The 21,417-nt window shown below is 37.8% G+C and overlaps 2 protein-coding genes across 3 annotated transcripts; both read right to left on the bottom strand.

The window, feature by feature from the left end:
* Nucleotides 1-480: 480 nt before the first annotated feature.
* Nucleotides 481-6,530, bottom strand: p2ry8 (P2Y receptor family member 8). Its single transcript, XM_042494815.2, has 3 exons — nt 6,377-6,530; nt 4,088-4,402; nt 481-1,631 (listed from the first exon to the last, which is right to left on the bottom strand). Exons 2-3 carry the CDS (start codon nt 4,378-4,380, stop codon nt 869-871), a joined length of 1,056 nt encoding a protein of 351 aa, XP_042350749.2. The 5' UTR covers nt 4,381-4,402; nt 6,377-6,530; the 3' UTR covers nt 481-868.
* A 4,612-nt stretch (nt 6,531-11,142) lies between these two features.
* On the bottom strand, nt 11,143-20,920 carry upf3a (UPF3A regulator of nonsense mediated mRNA decay). 2 transcript variants are annotated; one of them, XM_042494663.2, is made up of 10 exons: nt 20,734-20,920; nt 19,119-19,225; nt 18,907-19,013; nt 18,587-18,685; nt 18,289-18,399; nt 17,893-17,948; nt 17,179-17,337; nt 16,944-17,077; nt 15,375-15,675; nt 11,143-13,430 (listed from the first exon to the last, which is right to left on the bottom strand). In XM_042494663.2, exons 1-10 carry the CDS (start codon nt 20,872-20,874, stop codon nt 13,242-13,244), a joined length of 1,404 nt encoding a protein of 467 aa, XP_042350597.1. In that variant the 5' UTR covers nt 20,875-20,920; the 3' UTR covers nt 11,143-13,241. The 2 variants fall into 2 exon arrangements, with proteins under 2 accessions (XP_042350597.1, XP_042350598.1); XM_042494664.2 differs by having other exon boundaries at nt 15,387-15,675.
* Between the last annotated feature and the right edge of the window lie 497 nt (nt 20,921-21,417).

Below are 21,417 nucleotides of genomic sequence, written 5' to 3'. Positions count from 1 at the left end.
TTCATAAGAAAAATGGTCATAGAGTAATGAATTTCAGCTATATATATATATATATATATATATATATATATATATATATATAATTATTACAATTAGAACTTTTAAGTTACTAATGGTCATAACAAGACGTGTAAACACAAAATTGGCATTAGAAAATGTATAGTTTGATTGTTTTTTAGTTTCTGTCTCCTCATTTTATATATTTTTTGTTTGTTTTTTCTACGTATTTCAGTTCATTTACTTGTGTACAATAAAAAAGTGGAGGGAAAAAAGTGCAATATTAAAGCACTATTTCTTCTTCTGTTGTAATAATAATAATAATTATTATAAATGATGATAATAATGCATTTATTTTTTAAAGGAATAAAACAAATAAAATGAGAACAGAAATTTAAAGCAAGATAAAGGTGAAAAGTCAACTGTTTCAGTTCATAGTTAAAAAAAATAGTTAAAAAAAAACTTTTCTATGTCTGGTCTATGAAGACTTATATAATATAAATGTTTTATTCACATTTCATTTGCACTTGTGCATGCTACATCTTTTATCTAAATAACTATTATGAAACTTGTGGCAGATATTAAAATATATTTACAACAAATGTTTTTTCATACTCTGAAATACCATACAGTGTAGAATAATGCGAGAATAACAACAATTAAATTAGCAGAACGGCTCAGCTGTTGTTCATGTTCATTTGTTCTGAACTTCACATTAACAAAAACTGAAGTGAAAAGATTTTGAAATGGTTAGATGTTGTACAAGCGCTTGACACACTCAAGGCAACCCTTAACACACTTTTTCTCTTTCTCTCACTTCCTTTGTCACGGTCTTTTGTATTGTTTTTTTTTTCTTTCTCATTCTGTCTTTCTATGCTCTGGTGTGATTTGGCATCAACGACACTTTGCTGTTTTCTCTCTCCGGTCCTTCAAAGGTGCAATGTGCCGAGTACAAACTTTCTTTATGCTCCAGCTTCATTGAGTCTGCACTGCTATGGCTCTGCAGATTCATTATCTGTCTCACCTTTTGTCTAAAATCCTTGGAAGCAAAATAGTAAATAAAAGGATCGAGGCAGCTGTTCACACAGCTGAAACAGAGAGACAGCTTGTAGGCCATGTAGAGAGACTTCCCATAGAAGAGTTTCAGCACAGCGTGAGTTAACAGGAGGATGTTGTTAGGAGCGAAGAACAAGGTGAACACCAGGAGAACAATGACAGCCAGATGCACCGCCCTGTTTTTCTGGGCTGTCTTAGAGTCTCTGGTCAGTTTTTGGATGACCCTGACGTAGCAGAATGTCGTGACACAGAAAGGGAAGAGGAAGAGGACAATCACCATGCCACCAGCAAAACCCGCCCAGGCAAGTTTACTGGGGAGCATATTTGACTTCAGCATGTCGAAGCATGTGGTAATCCCAAGTTCAGGAACTTCAAAGGTCAGGTCTGTCATCAGTGGGTGCAGCACACACAGGACTAAACCCCACATGAGGAGGCAGCTGATGACAGCAATGGACTTCCTCCCTCTGTTATTCCTGAAGAACATGGGCCTGACGATGCCCAGGTAGCGGTCAATGCTAATGGCCATCACGGTCAGAATGGAGCAGTACATATTGGTGTAGAAGACGAGGGTCAGGAAACTGCAGGTGGAGACACAGAAGAAGAGTTAAAGTTAAAGTAAAATGATCATTAACCCGCTGCGATGTCACTTCCCTTGTGCTGATTTCAGGCGCCTTTCACAAGTACTGAAACCTTTCATCACGAAGCAAAGTGAGCAAAACATCATTGGAATAAAGGCAATGAGCAACTATCCAAAATCCTGCAAGCTGCAAGAAATTAACAGATTTTAAAAATTATTTTTTTAAAAAAGCAAGGGGAAAATGTGTAGGAATAAAAAAAAAAAAAAGCTTGGAAAAAAATTATTTATAATCATCATAATTCCATATTTAAAGTTAAGTTACAGAAATATTATAATTTTAAGCACTTTTGCCAAGTCCAAGTGTTTTGTTTTTTCAAACTTTTTCTTTCTTTTTTTCCTTTTTTCAGGTAATTTTCTTGCACTTTTTACTAACTTCTTGCTAACGAATGGATCATTTCTTCTGTAACTGCTAATTGCATCCCTCACATTTTTTTTTACTATAGAAAAGGAGGGAGGGAGGGAAAAACTGGATTTTGTTCTTTACATCCTTGAAGTTATGAACAAGATCTTCTCTCTTTTCGGCTTGGCCTAATTTTTAAAGGGGTGTACATATTATGAAAAAAAGCATTTGTAATTCTACAAATTCTGACTGCTTGCTTTAAAAAAAAATCAGCATCATTTACTTGTACTTTTTCAAAACTTAAGTACATATGATATAATAAAACAATTTTTGATGCATAAGTACTGTAAATATCAGATACTTTAAGACTTTTTCTCAATTTATACTCCAAAAGGTGATGTTAACATAAACTAAAGTCATTTTTCTAAAAAAAGTAATATCTAATATCATAATCAAACTTCCAGTAACTGCAAAGCTCACTATGTAATGTTATATCTGCTTTGTACAAAAATAGAAGTGCACAACGGTCAGTTGTGGTTTTATGGGGGTGTTATGTTTGGATTATTTCAAGCGGAGCCGTTTAAGAGACTGTCTATTGTCTGTCTATTGTCTTCCCTGGTTGCCAGGCAACCCTGAAGCAAACATGACTTTAGCTGTGTTCGAAACCGTCCCCAAATTCATTCACTCACTATTCACTATGTAGTGTGTATGAAATAGTGCACTATATAGGGAATAACAAAATGAGACACTATGATGGATTTTTTTTCCTCCTGTAAATACATGACCGCATTGCATTGTGGTAGACGGGAGTTGAATGTAGTGTACATTGTATGTACACTCTAATTTGCTGTGCATTGTGGGTATTTTATAGTGCACTATATAATTGATGAAATTAACAGTAGAGAATTCGGACATCACTACAAAATGGCGAACACATTATGTAGTGCACCATATCCGTGACAGGGGACGGTTTCAGACACAGCTTTTGTTGTCATTTTCACACTTTTCTTTATTACAGACTGGCTGAAGCCTCATATTGCTTCATATTGTACTAACAGATCTGTCTCAGATCTTAAATGATCATCTCATTTAAAGAGTAATGTCAATATTTTTCAATCCCTACCCTTTTTTCGGACATGTTTGTGTTTACCTCTGACTGATTGGAACAACAATTTTTAAAACTGGTCCAGAAGAGCAACTGGCAGCCGCAAAATGGGCTGCAGTGTAAATATGGCGGCATTTGTACACCATCAGTTTACGTCAACTGAAAGTGGTTAATTTTTCCACTGACAGACTCAGATTGTTATTCTAAGTCTGACATTATGGAAACCATCACTACTAAGATAAACCTGTTTTTTAAAGAGTAGGATCCCTCTGGTTTAACCAAAAACAGCCTCAAAATCATTACGGTAAAATCCACAAAGCTCTATTTAAACAAACAGTAATTTTATCATTGTGAAAACACACTTCAAAGTTAACAGAAACAAAATCAAACTCACAAAAAGCCACCTTGGTTTGAATTTCGGCTATTCCAACAATCACCAACGCTGGTTTGCTTGAAATAACCCTTACTTTACCCAGTCAGATGTGAAAATATGCCGGCTCTATACACATTTAACACACAAATGTTTATTTAAATGGAGTCTGGTGGGTTTGGAGATAGTGTTTTCGGGCTGTTTGTTTAAAAAGGATCTTACTCTTCAACAAAAAAAGTCTATCTCTGTCAGGTTCCCTTAACAATCTGAGCCTAACAGTGGCAAAAACCCTTTTAGTGGACATTAACTGATGATGTACAAATGCCCCAAGTGGTGACATTGAAGCCTGTTTGAAGCCAGCTGCAGCATTCTTGCATTGTTCCAATTAGTATATATATGATATCCTTTAAGTGTATTTGCCAAAATATCAAACTACTGTATTCCAACTGTGGATGTAGCTGTGACATTAATGTTTGGCCTGACCAAAAAAGTACAAGAGTTCAAAACTTTCACATTTTTGTGGATTTGTAGGACATCCATATTTCAATCATCCTGCAATTGTAAAAAATAAAATAAAAATACCTGCACATTTTGGGTCCCAGAGTCCAGTTATAATGTTGGAGCTGGTAGGCGATCTGAAAGGGTAGCCCAACGCCAAGTGCCAGGTCGGTGAAGGTGAGATTGATCATGAAGATGATGGAAGGGCTCTTTGGGGAGGTACGGAAGACGAGGAGCCACATGGAAAGGCCGTTTCCAACCAGGTTAATGAGGAAGACGATCATATAGATGACAGAGATGACGATGCTGGTGGTTCCATTCAGAAAAATGGCCCGGGTGGTGTTGTCCAATCTGAAGGTGCTGGAATTCCCCGTCATGACTGAACTGGATGGGAATCACCTGTGTGTCAGGATTTGCAAAAAGGTTTGTGACACTTGTGTTAGAGCCGTCATTTTTCTTACAAATTACTCTTGAAAATATATAATGTACATCTTAAATACTGCATTCATGCAGGGCCGTAGCCATACAGTCAACATTGGGGGAGACCAAATCTGCCAGAGGGCGTCCTTGTACCTGCAGTGGGGCAAAAATCAGCTTCTGCAAGGGTACAGCAATGACACTTGGTCAAATTACACACACAGCTGCTGTATATTTTATTGCTAGAAGATAATAATCTCAATTTGTTACATTTTTTAAATGATTTTATTATATTTGCAAATTATTTTTTGGGGGGCGGCAGTGCGTGGTTGCCTGTCTGTAGAGAGTACAGAATAATGGACATTGCTTTATTGACATCATCCATTGGTTTGTGGACTGCTGTTTTGAAGCCTCGAGTTTGGGATTTTGGCTGTCGCCATCATGGTTGGGGTTTTTTTTGTACCCAGAAGTGACAATATTTGGAAGAGCGACCGGGGTTTCGGAGGAGTGAGGGGCAGATATGACTCAACAGCCTGTTCTCATTCCGAAATCGTCAAATAGCTCCACTCTGTCAGTGTTTTCGACGTAATAGAGCAACAACAAAAGGACAGCACCTGTCGCGTCCACCTGATACATGCCAGTATCCTGATAAATACATCCCCAGTATATAATTACTGCCTTGATGTCATGTAATTATCCTGTAATATTTGAATAAAAAGCATAAAACATGAGGAAATATACACCACCACCTTGTCACCTGCTTGCCACTTGCACTTTCCTCTTCATGGAAATGAAGAGGTGCAAAACTGATTCATCTTAAAGGTGTTAAGCAGACACTGCAGCATTCATATAAGCACACCATCCCTCTATGTTGTTGTTTGCGTGCAAGGAACACATGTGTTGGGTGGAGTGTTCACACAGGAAAAAGACATGCTTGATTTGTGGTTAAGACTGCCAACTGTCACTGCATGTGGCTCATGCATAATCAACACATGAAAGTGTTTGGAAAGTTGCAACCTCCAATAATTATAATATAAAAAGTTTCCAATTTGAGCAGAAGCTTAATGGGATTTTGAATACATAATGAGAAAGTTCAACAACACCCCAAAGGAATAAAAAAAGCCATTTCTTTGACACATGGTGCACATGGTGTGGGGACAAACAGTTTCCTCAGCATGAAACATGCGCTGTGGGGAGAGTTACCACAAATCAATGTGATGAGCCATTCAAATTCTCACTGAAAGTTTTGTAATGGAAAGTACCTATTACTACGAAAAGGAGCAGGATGATCATAACGGTAGGATACTTTCTTTTTGGTAACTTATCAGAAAAAAACATTTCATTACAATAATGATAATAATTCAACTGAAACTTTTGGGCTGCAATGTTTTATTTTTGTTAAATTTGTTTACTGATCCATTTTCAATTCTTTCTACCTGGACGGTTATTTGTGAAATCACTGCAATGGAACCAAGCATTTCTTTAACCTACTGTAAGTATAGTTATACCATGCAATTATATTGACATATGTTTACATTTGATAACACATTGCTATTTCTACATTCACGCTTAAAAAAACATACCGAAAAGTAAGTAAAAGTAAGTGTGCAGTTGTTTTTCTGGGTGTCTACGTCAGATGTTTTATTCTTGTGATCACTTTGTTGTGTTTATCCTTAAAAACAGAATTTAAAAAAATATTGTCCAAAAAAAAAAACCACATTATCTTTCAGTTTATCTTTTGACTTATGATATTAAGTTAATCAGCACATTTAAAAACAACAAAAGCTGACCAAAGTGCTTTTGCTGATAAGTTAGAAGTACACGTAGTAAGTGCTTCAGCAAGCAATCAACATGTGGAGCAGTTTAGGTCTATCTCAAATCAATAATTAAAATGCAATAATGTTTATAAGGGTAGCATTTCTGATAAATCTCAGTAAAAGTCAGTTGAACACTCACCTATGAACACAGAGGCAGATAAGACAAAGGGGCAGGTAGTCACAACGTGCGCAACGGTTGCAGATGGAGATACAGATGGTGGCAATGCAGAGGAAATGAGATTGAATGTTTTACAGTCTGGCAGGGAGAGGAAGTTGATCATGTGACAATCTTCGTCTTACCAACTGCTGTAAACAGTCACTGTTTAGGTTCAGTCTTGGAAATGACATGTCGAAAACTCCCCAAACAGCAAGGGGAACACACACATTTACTCATCTGCATGATTGCACTTTTCCTTTTGGTTCTTGAATTTTTTCAAGTCCATGAGACTATACCTGTCCATGAAGGAAGACTGGCCATTGTAAAATGTTTAACCTGGAGAGACATCAGTTTTCTTTTGCTGCGTTCAGACACCTTTTGCAAGCTGTTATACCCTTTCAAAACCTGAGCAAAATGGTTTGATTTCCTTGCAAGAATTACAAGAAATTAGCAAAAGGTTACAAGGAAATTAAGTACAAATTATATAAAAAAAGAGAAGGTGGATAAGAAAATGACCCAAAAAATAGGGAAAATGTCCAAAAACTATATTTATAATTAAAATAATTTTATATGTAAAATTATATTCCATAAAAATATAAGAAGAATATATAAAGTAAATACAGTTTTTATTTTATTTTTATTTTAACCCTTTTTTTCTTATTTTCAGTAATTTTCTTGTTACGCACTATTTTCTTGCTTATTTTTTGGGCCAAGAAAATGAATAAAAAAATGACATAAAAAGTGTGGAAAATAAACAAATCATTGTCTTGTTACCTTTTACTAATTTCTTGCAATTTGTTGGACATTTCTTGCCATAGTGGTCACTGCCTTTTTCCCCATGTTTTGAAAAAAAACAATCATTTGTTCAGTTTTCAAAAGTTGACATACTTATGCAAGGCGTCTCAATGCAGCACAAGAAAACTGACATCAATCCAGTTTTCAAAGGGTTAAATATCTGTGACACTGAAAGTCTGGGAAATTATGACACGTTGGAGGGGGGCGTTAGTTCCACTTCTACTCATCATCAGTCATATCATGGCAGTGATTGAAATAGGGAGAAAAAACAGAAATTTGTCATAAAGTAACGTCTTTCACATGCACACAAATGCATCGTAAAAAAAAATTGGATCAAAAAGATAAAGAAAAAAGAAGACTTCTATATAAGGTATATACGCACATATATATGCACATAGACAGACAAGATTTATTATTTCTGTACACTTACGTACAGAAAAAAAAGCTTCATATTCTGAGAGACTTTTTGTTGGCCATTTCTTCAAAGCCTGCTCAGTGTTTTTCCTCTGATTTGATCAGTTTCAGAGATACTGAAAATTTATTCCATTTAATTGCAGTCATTTATAAAAAGGTATTTTTGCCTATTTTGTAACTGCCTCGCAGCTGTATGTCCCTGCGAACCAGGCGAGTTGCTGTTACAGATAACATCCACGTCTGTCCAGACTCACATGGCAGTTGACAATGCTTCAAATGCTGCTGCAAAGAAGTTTCAAATCACTGATGCTTCACACACATCCTCAACCTGACAGCACACAAGATCTACACCATCAGCATAGTTTTAAGATTAGTTTCACAAAATCAGTATCTGACCAAAAGTCTCTCTTTTGTTCCTGAATTATGGGATTGAGTAATGGCAAGAAAAGTATTCAACATAATGATGGCGCAGTGATGCTGACCATTGAGTTGGGATCACTCTCTTTCCTTTTTGCCACGATTGTATTTCATTTGTTATTTACGACATTTATTGCACGTCTGTCCGTCCTGGAAGAGGGGTCCCTCATCATCCTCTGCCGCTCTTCCTGAGGTTTCTTCCTTTCATTTTTCCTCCGTTACAGGGGTTCTTTTTCGGGAGTTTTTCCTTGGGTGATGTGAGCGTCTAAGGGCAGAGGGATGTCGTACACTGTAAAGCCCTCTGAGGCAAACCATGATTTGTGATAATGGGCTCTATAAACAAGATTTACTGACTGACTGACTTTTTCATTCTATCCTATTACATTTCTGTTGAATTTTGTCACTTGTTAGCGTGTGAACTCTTGACTCATGGCCCAGCACATGTTGTGTGAGGTCAGTTCATTCTTGAGTCTAAGTGGCTATTTGTGCCAAATTTGAGGAAATTCTTTCAAAACCTTCTGCAGTCCAAAGACATGCAGCTCAGGTTGATTGGTGACTCTAAATTGCCCTCAGGTGTGACTGTGAGTGTGACTGGTTGTCTGTCTGTATGTGTCGGCCCTGCGATAGTCTGGCGACCTGTCCAGGGTGTACCCCGCCTTCCGCCCGATGACAGCTGGGATTGGCTCCAGCCCCCCCACAACCCTTACGAGGACAAGTGGTTACAGAAAATGGCTGACTGACTGACTGACCTTCTTGAGATATTACATTTGAATGAGTCAGACGCAAGGTCACAGTGACCTTTGCCCACCAAAACAATCATTTCAGAGTGAGCCTAATGAAGATCTAGTACCAATACGTCACAAAGAAAAGTGATTTTGCAAGTTAGAAAGTGTGAAGGGATGCTTTTGCAGTTTTTGGTCAATCCGTCCAACGCATCTGTTTCAGCTGATAATCAATCAGATATATAAATTCCCTCAAGGTATTATTGAGAATGACACAGATGTATGACAGCAGTGACCTTTCCCTTTGACCTTTAACCACAAAAACTAAATTAGTTCATCCTTGAGTCCAAGTGGATGTTTGTGCCAAATTTTAAGACATTTCGTCGGGGCGTTCTTGAGATATCACGTTCACGAGAATGTGACGGATGGTTTGATGGACACCCCATGGTTCTGGCCACACATATGCAGTTTGGACACATAATAAAATCTGCAGAGCTGCATCTTGTTGAGTCGTTGTGATTGTTAATGTAGTTGGACAGATATACGGAGATGTCATATTAAACAATTTTATGCGTAAGCAACTAGATCTATATGACTCTTCTATCAACAGGAAACAATCAAGTTGTAGAAAATGTGCTGAATGAAGATGAGTGCAGGAAGGGAATTTAAACACAACCCGGACTCACTGGTTTTTGGCACTCTGGGGTTTATTTTCCTGTGCTGTGGTGTACTAATAAAGCAGGAAGTGGTAGTATGGCAAAAAAAAATGACATTGAACTACTAACATCTTTGGTGTTGATCGGTCGAACAACCCTGACTCTCTTGCCAAGAATTTAATCTTTTGGCAGATTTTAGGGAGGACACTGATTGCAATGGCCTCAAATGATAAATATTTGTCTAATTTAAGTCCTAAATAGTTCACTGTGTCCCCATAATAACCTTTACCTTCATCTCTGGGGTCTTTCCTAGTTTTATTCTGGATCCAAAAAGGATGGCCTCTGTTTTCCCTGAAAGAAAAGACAGCTTGTTTTTAGACAGCCAAGTCCCCACATTGTGAAGATATATATACACACAAACATATGAAGGTTTCTGTTTTTAACTGAAGTGAAGTGAGAAGATCACACTCTTTTTCACAAGATTCACAGGTTGTGTTCTTAAGCTGCTGGTTTCCTGTTGATGCTTAATGGTTCTGCTTTATCTGGGTTACAGTGTTTCAGACTGCCGGCGAGATTATTCACATTAATGCAATAGAGAGCATTGCGTAACAGTATCGTCAACATTGAGTAGTAAAAAAGCATGAATTACAACAGTCCTTTGTATCACTCTGATCTCAACTTACACTGAAAGAGAGAAAAAAATTTGAATTGTATTCAGAGGCCTGAGGTAGTAATGACTTAGTACACGCTGGTTACTTACTATGAAGCACACACACGCACTATTGAGACTACATTGCCAACATCAACATGCATATTACACAGCAATTTTGTGTATTTTTAAATAGACAAAATATACCGAAGAACATTAGGAAGTACTCATTTAACTGTTTTTTATTCAGGTTATTTAAAGTTTATGTAGAATAAGCATCATTTTGCTGCAGATTGTAACTGACCTTTTTTTTCAAGATGATTTTTTGGGGATTTTTTTGCCTTCATTTTATAGGACAGCTTAAGCGTAGAGGGGGAGGGATAAAGGATGACATGCAGCAAAGGGCTAAGGCTGGAATCAAACCCACGACTGCTGTGGTGAGGACCCTGTTATTGACTTTTTAACCCTAACCCTAACCCTACAAAAAAAAAAAAGCGACACTAAGAGAAAACCATGATAAAGACAGGTTTGCTTTCTGAAATTTAAACGCTTTTGTATTTGCTTCAGCTTTTCACAGATTTAAGCAAAACATCTAATACTTTATTTCATACTCTCAATAGAGACATTCATCTCAAATTTTTATGTCAAATTGTTAAATTTCATGTTGGTGAGCACTTTTCCTTCTCCAAGATGATCCATCCACCTTGCATGTGAGGCTGATTAAACAGCAGCATTATTACACAGGTCTGCGTTGAGCTGGTCACACTTAAAGGCCACTCTTTAAAGAGCAGTGTGATCACAAAACACAATGCCACAGATGCACCAAGTTTTGAGGGAGTGTGTCTTTGGTCTGCTGACTGCAGTCATGTCCATTGTGCTCCTTTGACTGCCATAAGTCGTCTCCAATGTTTTTTTACATTAATTTCGCAATACATTTAACCTGCATCACGAATGTAGAGTTGAGCTTCCCTGAGATTGTGTCCGACAGTTTGTGCAGAAATTCTTCAGTTGTGCAAACCGACTGTTGCATCAGCTGTCCAGGTGGCTGAGCTCAGATCGTACAAGTGAAGACGCTGAGTCCTGAGCCAGTAGTAATAAGCCGGTATAATAATATATGACTTATCTTAGAAAAGGGGAAGTGCTCAGTAACACACACTGCGACCAAAATTTGAGAGAAATTTATCTTTTGAATGCATGAAAAAGATCTTTAACTTAAACCTGTGTAAAATGGGAGGGAAAACTTTAGTGTTGCATTTATATTTTAGTTGTCTATATAGCTAAAGGCACTGATTTCAATTTGTTGTGAGTTCTTTAACCCTTTGAAACCTTCTTTCAAAAACATGTGAAGAAGTTTAAGTAAGCAAGAAAATTACCTGGAAAAAGTGCTTAAAAATATAAGAATTGTGTAACATATTTTTAAATATGTAATTATGATAGTTACAACTATAGTTTTTCCCTAGCTTTTTGCTTTTCATTGCTATTTTTTTTAAATATTTTTTTAAGTCTACTAATATCTTGAAATTTGCAGAACATTTATTATCAAGCTCATTGCCCTTTTTTCATGTTTTTGAAAGAAATCACACTAATTTTGTCACGGTTCAAAGGTTTAAATACTCGCGTAAAAGTGACGTTGCTCCAGATTTCAAAGACTTAAACGCAGACATATTTCCCTTTCCCTTTAGGGACCATGCCATGCAACTGCACTTCCTGCACTGTCTATATTTACACCCCGGTGTAGCTTTCTATAAACTGCCTTTAATATCACTAACGAAACAACTAGGCATGTCTACACCCACGTGTGCTAACACTGCTGTTTATTCATATATTGCAGGCTGTAACTGATTCATATCTGGCATTTGTACATGTGCATTATGAGCAGTGCTGCTGACAAATGCTGCCTCACCCAAACTGTCAAAGAACTACCAGAATGACGGAAACACTGATTTAGTCTCTTCTAACGGTACAAGAGCTTTATTTTCTGAGAACTTAAAGGAAAAAAATGATACAAGAGGTATGATAGACAAATGCTGTGTTGTGTGTAAAAATAATATAAGGCTTGTTAAACAGACAGGATCAACATTTGTGGCTCTCATGTACATTACGTCGGTATAATTAATAGAAAATCATGCACATGGCATAGAAAATTAATTGCTCTCTCTTATCGGCGTCATACTTTGCAACTTTATTCCTACAAAATGCTTTACAGAAATGTAGAGAAGGTGTTCTTCTTGGCTCATGGGTGATCAGAAATTCTCATCTCTGTTGTATGACGCCAAGGGTTGCAACGGCATGAGGGTTAAACGATGAGCATAATATCGTAACTAGAGATTATATTTGAAATAAAAGTATGTGTAAAAGGTCTAATTATTTAAAATAACTAAAATAAAGGTGAGATTTTATTTCCTTTCTTTTTTCAATACCGTGGATAAACAAACGTACACCGCATGATAACCGTCAATTTTCATACCACGGTATACCTTGAAACTGCCATATCGCTGCAACCCTAATGACACCTTAGAATGAGATGGACCAAATGTAATGAGATGCATCAAAACTAGGAAAAAGATCCAAAGAATTGTCTGCTTCATCAATAATAACTCTTCTTGTCTCTCATTCGCTCACCGTCACACACGAAGATACACACAGGATTTCATCTGCAAAAGTTTCTACATCCATTATTTGTAACTTATGTTATTCGTCATTTTCATAAAATCTATACGATTATTAAAAACATCCAGGTTCAGTGGAGTCTACAAAGGCTCAGTAACAAGATCTGCTGCAGAGGACGAGGTCCCGTTCGACCAGATAACAGCTGATGGATACGACAGGTGAGCTGCCTCTTAAAGGGACACACTTCAAAAACATGAAAAGGAATGACACTGGACTGCCTGACACTGACTGTTGTGCTATCATAACTATCATTATTTGCCTCTGTTTTCAGTATTTTTCTTTCTTTTTTCCAAGAATTCTTTGAATACTAAACAGTGAGGCAGTTAAAATATTTAATGTTCGTGCTCCAGCTAAACAAAAACATTAACCAGCATCCAAAGCTCTGAACTCTGTTACATCTAATGAATAAAGCTGCTTTTGAAGTGCATTTCTCCCTAAATTATTCTTAAAAGCTCACTGATAACCCCTCACCATCAACGCAGGCTGAATAATTCATCTGTGTTTTCTATAAACATCCACACTGCTCACTGCTCATCCTTGCTTTTCTCGAACCCCTTCTCCAGCCCCGTTGCCACGGTGACGGCCTCGAAGCAGTGCTCCGTCCCGGGTTCGGGTGAGTGGCCCACAGGGATGCAGTCGTAGCCTTTGCCTGCTGAGCTCATGCGCTTCCTGTTGCGTGCGCCGGGCTGGTAGAGCTGCATGGCGGGACGGTCCTGCAGGGAGACAAAGAGAGCAGGGACATGGGAGAGACAAGCAGCACACATTTTGAATATACATATCGTTCACCCTCTTTACTCACCAATTTTTTTTTTTTTTTCGAGTCACGCAGAGCGAGAGTGTATCCCAGCATACACTGGGCTTTAAGTGAACACATGGTAGAAAAATGTTGACATAATTACCTTTATTAAAGGGAGTTATTAACGACACAACTGTGTAGATACTATTGTTTTGTTTTGTTTTTTCATTTTTATAGACTTGCTTTGATGTGATGTCGTCTATTTTATGTCATCTATTTTAGTTTGTCTTTAAATGTATTATTTCATTCTGTCTTGATTGTGTTTAATTTTACTGATATTATTATTATTATTATTATTATTATTATTATTATTATTATTATTATTATTGCTCATGTTCTTTGAATTGTAAATATTCTTATTGGTATGAATTGTTAGTGTCATTTGTTTTTCAATTGTTTGGGGCACCAAAAAGTATGTTAGTCACTGTATTTAAAAGGGTCAGCTCGGATTCATCAAAGTTACACACAAACACAAACAAACAAACAGTGAAAGAGCAGCAGCTCCTGTGTTCAGTGAGCTAAAATGTTTCTTTTTGTCAGCAGAGTCTGGCGGCTTTGAAGAGATGAGACATAAATGGGGAACTGAAGCTGTGAAAGGCTTCCCTCGTCAGAAAGTGCTGTCTGACGAAAACGCAGTGAATGTACTATAAATATATGGTACTCTATAACGGTTTTTTTGCTCCCCCCATCCACAGCAGTACAGTTTAGTTTCTGTTTTGGTGCTTCTGCCTGTTTCTCCAAACTGGTGGTCTGCTGACTGATATCTGCTGTATGTAATACACTGACTATCAACTCATACAACTCCACTTCAAAAGATCCAAACAATCCGTTTGACTAAAGCTTTTGTTTAATGATAATGATCTTAAGCATTTGGGACTGTTTTATGCATTTTATGTGCTTTTCACTCTTCATTTTTTGATCATTTTGGCTGTTTGCTGTGATAAGTTTGGCATATGGCAAACATTTTGGCAAGATTGTGTATTTTTGTTTAATCTTGGAATTTCCACCTCAGCTCCTACAATAAGTCTAAAATACAAGGTGTAAATTGTAATTGTAACAATCAAAAACTGCACCATTGAAACCCATTTAAAGTGCAATTTTTTATCCTACAGCCATCGAAGCATAAAAACATGCATTATTGTGTTTCTGCGTGTCGTTCATGGCTTTTACCTTGGAATTCGGAATTTTCACTATTTTCCATATTTGTTAAATGGAGAAAATACATGCTATTTCCTCCGTGTGCACCGACACAGTCAATGCAGTGGCAAATCATTGAAATATCCCAGGCTGTGATTTTTAAAAAAAAGCTCTACTTTGCCTGTATTATATGAAAAATAGTTCAGTTTCTTGTGTGTTGTTTTTTTGTGTGTTTGCTATTATAAAAGTAATATTAAAGTAACTAATGTTAAAGCTAAAGATTAATGTCATATTTCTTTGTAATATTTCGGCCAATCACAGACATGACTTTATCCTGACGACAGATTTTTTTCACATTTGCCATATTTGCATGTTGTTGTTGTGTCTGAATCTGCAGCAGCTCCAAAAAACGTATGTAAATAAACGTAAAACTGAAGCAAAGAAACCTTTTCTTTCACATACGTCATTTAAGAAAAAGCTGACTCTAATACGGTTACTTAAGTGCTACTTCTGCATTGGCCTGATGACCTTTAATTCGTGACTCAATCTTCATCTTGACAGTGATCTTTCTATGACACAAGCCCACTGAAAGTAAAGCCTGAGCTGATGATTGATATCTGTGAAAAAGAACAACATATCAACCAGCATCTAAACCACATGAACACGTTCACATCATGAGAAAGAAAACAATTAGTCGTCACCTTCCCCCCCATCTCATGCTCACCTTCTCGCTCACCTTGTTTCGGAGGCGTTCCTTCCTGTTACCCAGGTCGTCCCTGTCCTCCTTCCCCAGTTTGTCTCCGCTGTCGGGACAGTAAGAGTAGCCGTGATGGTGCCCCTCTTTCTTGGCCCGGTCCTGACAGTAGCCCTTCCCCCATTTGGTCTCATCTTTGCGGCGCATGAACTTGTCAAACTCATAGTGGTGTCTCTGTCGTTTCCTCTCTTCGTCTTTCCCGCGGTGGTCCTTATCTCTCTGTCTGCGGCCGTGCTGCTCTCGCTGCTCCTTGTCACTCTCAGGCTGACCTCTACAGGGAAGAGAGGAGATGACGTAGATATCACATACATTATTATTAGTATCACACAGCAGTTAGATAATTTTTCGATCTGCATGACGTACGATTGCCAATACCAAAAAGTGCCATAATGTGAGATAATTTGACCACTTTCAGTCTGTGCAGTTTCATTTTAATGAATTTACCAACATGACAGAGATAAATTATGGATTCTACATCTGTGTTTTACACATTTCGTCTCAAACTACCTCTTTCCGGCAAATCATGCTTGGTGTAGGCTATGTTGAATGTGACTCATGCACACAGCTGTCGCTCTGGAGCTGGAGCTCTCTCATCAAGGTTTGCTGTGTTCAAGTCAAATGAAGTCTTGGTTTTACAGTAACGAGTATGTTTTTTTTCCTACTATAACATTGAATTGTGCACCTCGCACGCAAGACTGACTGCTGATCTGCCAGAACAAGATGATATTTACAGCTCCAGGCTACTGTCCCGAGTCCTAAATATTGTAAATGACCCTGCAGGTCATCCTTCTGCCAGTCTTTTTGTCCCTCTTCCCTCAGGGAGACGATACCGCTCTATAAAATGCGCTACCTCTCGGTTTGCTAAGAGTTTATTTCCCTGTGCTGTACACAGTCTGAACAATTCAAAGTCAGTCACTTGAATATTCTACACTGTTCGTGTTAGGAGATCCACAGCCTGAACTTCTACATGTTGCACTTTATTTCAAAATGTTGCATTTCATTTCTTGCTTCAGGCTTCAGGTGAACAGATTCGGCTTTCGGTAAAAACCTCCCGAGCAATGAACACTGAAAGAAATCTAACTGGGAGAAACTGACTGCAATGATGGCATTTCTCCATCTTTTGTTAGAGTGCTTAGAGAGAGACCCCTAGTGGCAGAAAATGACATATCGTAAGTTTAATTGCTTCATGACTTGTTAGAAAATAAGATATTAATACTTTCCCAATCCAAAACTATCCATTTGAATGGATAAAAATAATATTTTTATTGCCAGGCTGTCAGCTCATGCTTGTAGTTTTTTCTCTTTATGCTACACTATCAAGATGCAGATATAAATGTATATTTATCCAAAGCAATATTAAATTGAAAGGTCCATTCAGATTTGAAAGGGAGCAGATTAAAAAGACAAAGCAATCCACATTAGCAGAGGACACACTCACTGAGAGTTGGACTTGTTTATCCACCCTGAGTGTGCCCAAATGTAATGTGGTAACAATTTTTAAAATAGTGTCCATCTCAAACAATGTCCCAGAACCCTTACTTTTCTTTGGGGTCCTTCGACTTCATCTGTCCTCCAGCTTTTTCCCATTTGCCTCTGTCCGTCTCCCCGATGTCACTTTTGTCCTTCATTCGGTCAGAATCCACGTCATCGTCCCGGTCACTTTTCTTCAGGAGCTGGATGTGCAGATAAAACAGGAAAAAGCTCCGTAAGTACATGCTGCTGTGCCAGTCAAACAATGAATTAAGCATGTATGAAAACAATTATTCGTGATTACCTTGATTTTAATGTCTTTATCAGACAGTTTCTTTTGCTTCTCTGCCTCTTTTCGTTTGCGTCTCTCCTCCTCTCGTCGCTTTCTCTTCTCCTCCTCCCTTTGCCGTTTCTTCTCAAGCTCACGTCTTCTCCTCTCCTCTCTCTTCTCCTCCCGTATTCTCTACAAAAAGTGATGCATTAGATAAGATTCTTCACTTTTTTCAAAGCAATGTGTGTGTAATTTCTTTTAATGTAAACAAGTATTTAACTGTGAGATAAAACTAGTCTCTCTGTGCTGTAGAAACACACAAATACTTTTGAAACTGGTGCTACATGACTGGAGAAAACAGAGGAAAAGGACTGTGGCATTCACTTGTGCTCAAGACGTAGAAAACCTACAACTACCAGAATGCAGTGCACGACACCAGATCTATAAACGCTCACAGCGGTGGGTGACGTAATGTAAGTTTGTCCATTCTGACACAGGAAATAATATGGCGGCCAGCTGGTGAACCGGTAAGCTGAATTATGTTTCTCAAAACATTTAAGGAAAGAAAGAAGCAGTAACAGAATCCTGGTTTAAATTTTATCAGCACTGCTTATTTGATCTCTGTTTTTTTAGCCCTCATGTTTACAATACAAGAAACAGTATGGCGCCCACTTTTCTCTCTCTCTCAAGAAGTGATACAAGCTGGCTGACAAATAGCAAAGCCTCTCTGTAAGCATTTTTTCTTACCTGTTTCTCAATTTTCTTATTTTTGATGTACTCCAACAGTGGTGTTGTCCGTTTGGCTGAAATCGACCAAAAAGTTTTTAAAAAAATAAATGAAAAATAAGGGATAGATAAACAGAAGTTCAGCTTTTTAGTTTAAATTTACATGAATCTTGATAGTTATGGTAGGTTTTCAGGACAGTGCAAACTAATAAATACACGAGGTATAAAAATGCCAGAATTAGCCAAGGTGTTAAAGCTTCCTAAAAACAGGAAAGCAAAAGATTAAAGAAATGAGACTTACAGTTTAAAAGAGAATACATGGCAAAATAAAAGACAATTTAAGAAAAGAAAAGAAAAGAAAAGAAAAAATCAGAAAAAAAAGAAAATCAAATAGACAAAAAAGAGATGGTGCTGTACCTATAAGCTCTCTGGTCTTAGCCTCTATCTCTCCCAGCAGAGTCTCGGGGTTGGCCATTGACTTCTCCTCATCACAGGAGTAATTCTCCAGGAACCGCTTATATTCTGGGTCTGGGGGGTTTAAAAACCAGAATGAGTGTACATCATAACAGCATGTTTCAATATTCAAATCCTGGTTTTCTGTAAATCTTAAACTCATGCAGGAACAAGCAAATTATGATGTCTGCTGGTCTGTATACGAGGATGAAATTCTGAAATTTTATTATGAAATAATGTCTCAAGCTTTTTGTTCCACTACCTTCCTCAATGCTCCCGGCTTTGGCATCTTTCTTTTTTAGTTTCTTCTTGGAGATTTTCTGGAAGGGGGCAAACTCCACCACTGCAGGATACTCTTGGCCTGAGCAAATATTGAAATAAAAGGCAGCGCATCATTTAGCAGACCCGCCGTCAAACAGTAACAATGGCAACAAGAGCTCTACAGCCACCTCTCCGTCTACAAAACTCAGCCTGTGTAGCTGCAAAACAAACACATCGCTGTTTGCATTTAATATCGCAGAACATGTCACACTGTGTGTTCATGTCCAACAAAGTCAAACTGAGGTTAATCAAGAGAAATACCCTTGTTGTCAATGAAGACGTAGCCATCGAATCGGTCCCTGAACAGAAGGATGTCCTCTGTGTTTTTAAAGTTGATATATGCTCTGGAGAACAGGTGGGGGTAAAGACTGTGGAGAGGAAGAAAAAGAGGGAGAAGTCATAACATTTCTCAATAAAGGAACAAGATTTAGTATCATACGCATACGTATGAGGATTAGCGTTATCGTGATTACCTTTGATCGGCTGGAAAGAACTCAAAATAATCATAGGAGGGAAGCGGACTGAGCTGCTCCTCTAGTTGGTCCTTTGAAAGGTTAGGTGGAAGCCTTCGAATCACCACCTGTAATCAAATATAAATATATAATTTCTTCAGTTTAACCTTGTTAGCAGTGCAGGTCATTTTGTAGTAGCATCAATTCTTTAGATGTAGCTGCTTCCACATATCAGAGAAGATGGAAAAAGCTCTGCTCAAATTTAGGGGATAAAACTCAAAAAACTGCATCACTCCTTTGCTCCACGCTCTTAAAAGGAGAACAGGGATTTACACAGCCTGCTGTAGATGTTTAATGTTTAATCTGTTTTTGGAACCAACAGTGAAGAATCCAAATCATTTCAAATGGCTGATGGCTCGACTACAACAATCAGATTTTTAGAAAATGTTTGATTCTGTTTTTTACCGTGTTGGTTGGTTTATGTAGCTGGGACAGAGTCATTTTTTATTTTAGCAGTGACATCATAGTGTTTAACAGCCAATCACGGTGCTCAGTGCACAAAGAAGACAAAGGCTTGATTGATTTTATGTTTTTTTTTTAAAGAAAAGATGGACAATAAATTTTAAAAAAAAGTCTCTGCTCAGCTGGATACCAACGTTGTTAGATGATGATATTTTGTTGAATTTAGGACATGGCATCAGGTGACCAAAATTCAGGACAGGTCTAATGCCAGCACAGATATTGATTAATACTGATGAAAAATGACTTTGATATTTTGTTAGGGGGATTAAGTGGTGTCTAGCTGTGACGATTGCAGATTGCAACCACCATTATACCCGATATTTAGAGCCTATATGCATTTACAATAAAAATGAAAATTATACTTCTATTGAAATTTATAATTTGGAATGAAACAAACTCCAACACAAAACCTTTTAAAAAAGCCTTTAGCAAATTTAAACTAAAACTTCCAACATCATACACAGCGAGTTCCCTGCAACATTTTTTAAATAAAGTTCAGTGAAGACTTGAATAAAAAATGAATGAAAAATAATAGCTCCCTGAGGTTTTACAAAGTAAAAGTTCCTCCCATGCTGACACTTTCTTTGCGTGTACTGCAGACCGCCTTTCCTGGTGTTGGTTGACTGTATTATGCACATGGATCAATTTCACCAGCAATCATCAAAATAAAATGCAAATACAGATAATCGGCAATCTGCCAAATATCGGCCCGTTAATCGGCCAGGCTGATAATCTGTCGACAATTATCCAACAGTGTAATAAATACTGGAAAAGAGAATAAGCTGCAGCATTATTAAGATTCACATGACGCCTTGGCAACTGTGCACTGTCAGATTAGGATTTGGGATCCTAAAACCGGGATTACGGGACGTAAAATGCTGAGAAGGCGTGTGGACGGTGTAAGAATATGAACTGGACGTTATTGTAATAATCTCTTATGGTCAGTGTTTTATCAGATGAAGTGTGAGGAGGATGTGAACGATGTCCTGATGTCCTGCCTCCTCCTGTCGCTGTCCGCGGTGCTGAAAGCAGCCCACCTCCCTCCATGCCTCCTCCATGTCTGTTTCCACGCAGCGTAAACAATGCGACACACCGCAAACGCTCGGCCACCCACCTTCGTAAAAACCTCTTTTTTCTCCTCTTTCTGCTTCAGGTTACCGGGAATGTTCTCCTGCTCTCTGGGGAGGTCTCTAAACTGTATCTCCACGACGCTTTTCTCCTTGCCCGCGGTCATTTGGTCCTTTTCAGACCTCATTTCTCTCCATCTCCCTCTCGCCCCTGTTGAGTCGCTGAGTACTCGCGCGAGTTTGGTAACATCGCGAGATTTAAGTGGCTTTGATATCGTGTAATTTGGAGCAGTCTGCAGCTTTACAGGCAAAACTAAGAAGAAAGTGGGCATACATTGCTCTTTATAACTGTACGATTCTTATTATGGTTTGGTTTTTTTGGGGTTTTTTTTGTTTTTTTTGGTTTGTATGGTTTGTTATTTCTATGGTTTGATCAGTTGTTTGGTTTGTTTTTAGGATGAAAGCTGACTGTATTACCAATGTTTTTTTTAAAAAAAATAATTGTTTTTCTGTTTATTTCTTTGGCATAGTTTGTGCTATGTGTCTTTTATTGTTTGTCTGCAACTCATTGTTTTTGCCACCTAGCTTGACACCATTGAAAAATGGGTTTTAATCTCAGCAGGTTTTCTGGTTAGATAAAGGTTAACTAAAATGTAAAATCAAACAGTGTATTGGAGTTAAAGATTTATGCAGGCTATTCAACAACCAGTGGTGAAAGAAGTATTCAGTCC

The sequence above is a fragment of the Plectropomus leopardus genome, chromosome 10 (assembly GCF_026936395.1).
Source record: "Plectropomus leopardus strain MGB_pleo_1.0 chromosome 10, ASM2693639v1, whole genome shotgun sequence".
Lineage (NCBI taxonomy): Eukaryota > Metazoa > Chordata > Actinopteri > Perciformes > Serranidae > Plectropomus > Plectropomus leopardus.
The sequence above is the reverse complement of the archived record's forward strand: the minus strand, read 5'-3'. Positions and strand labels throughout refer to the sequence as shown.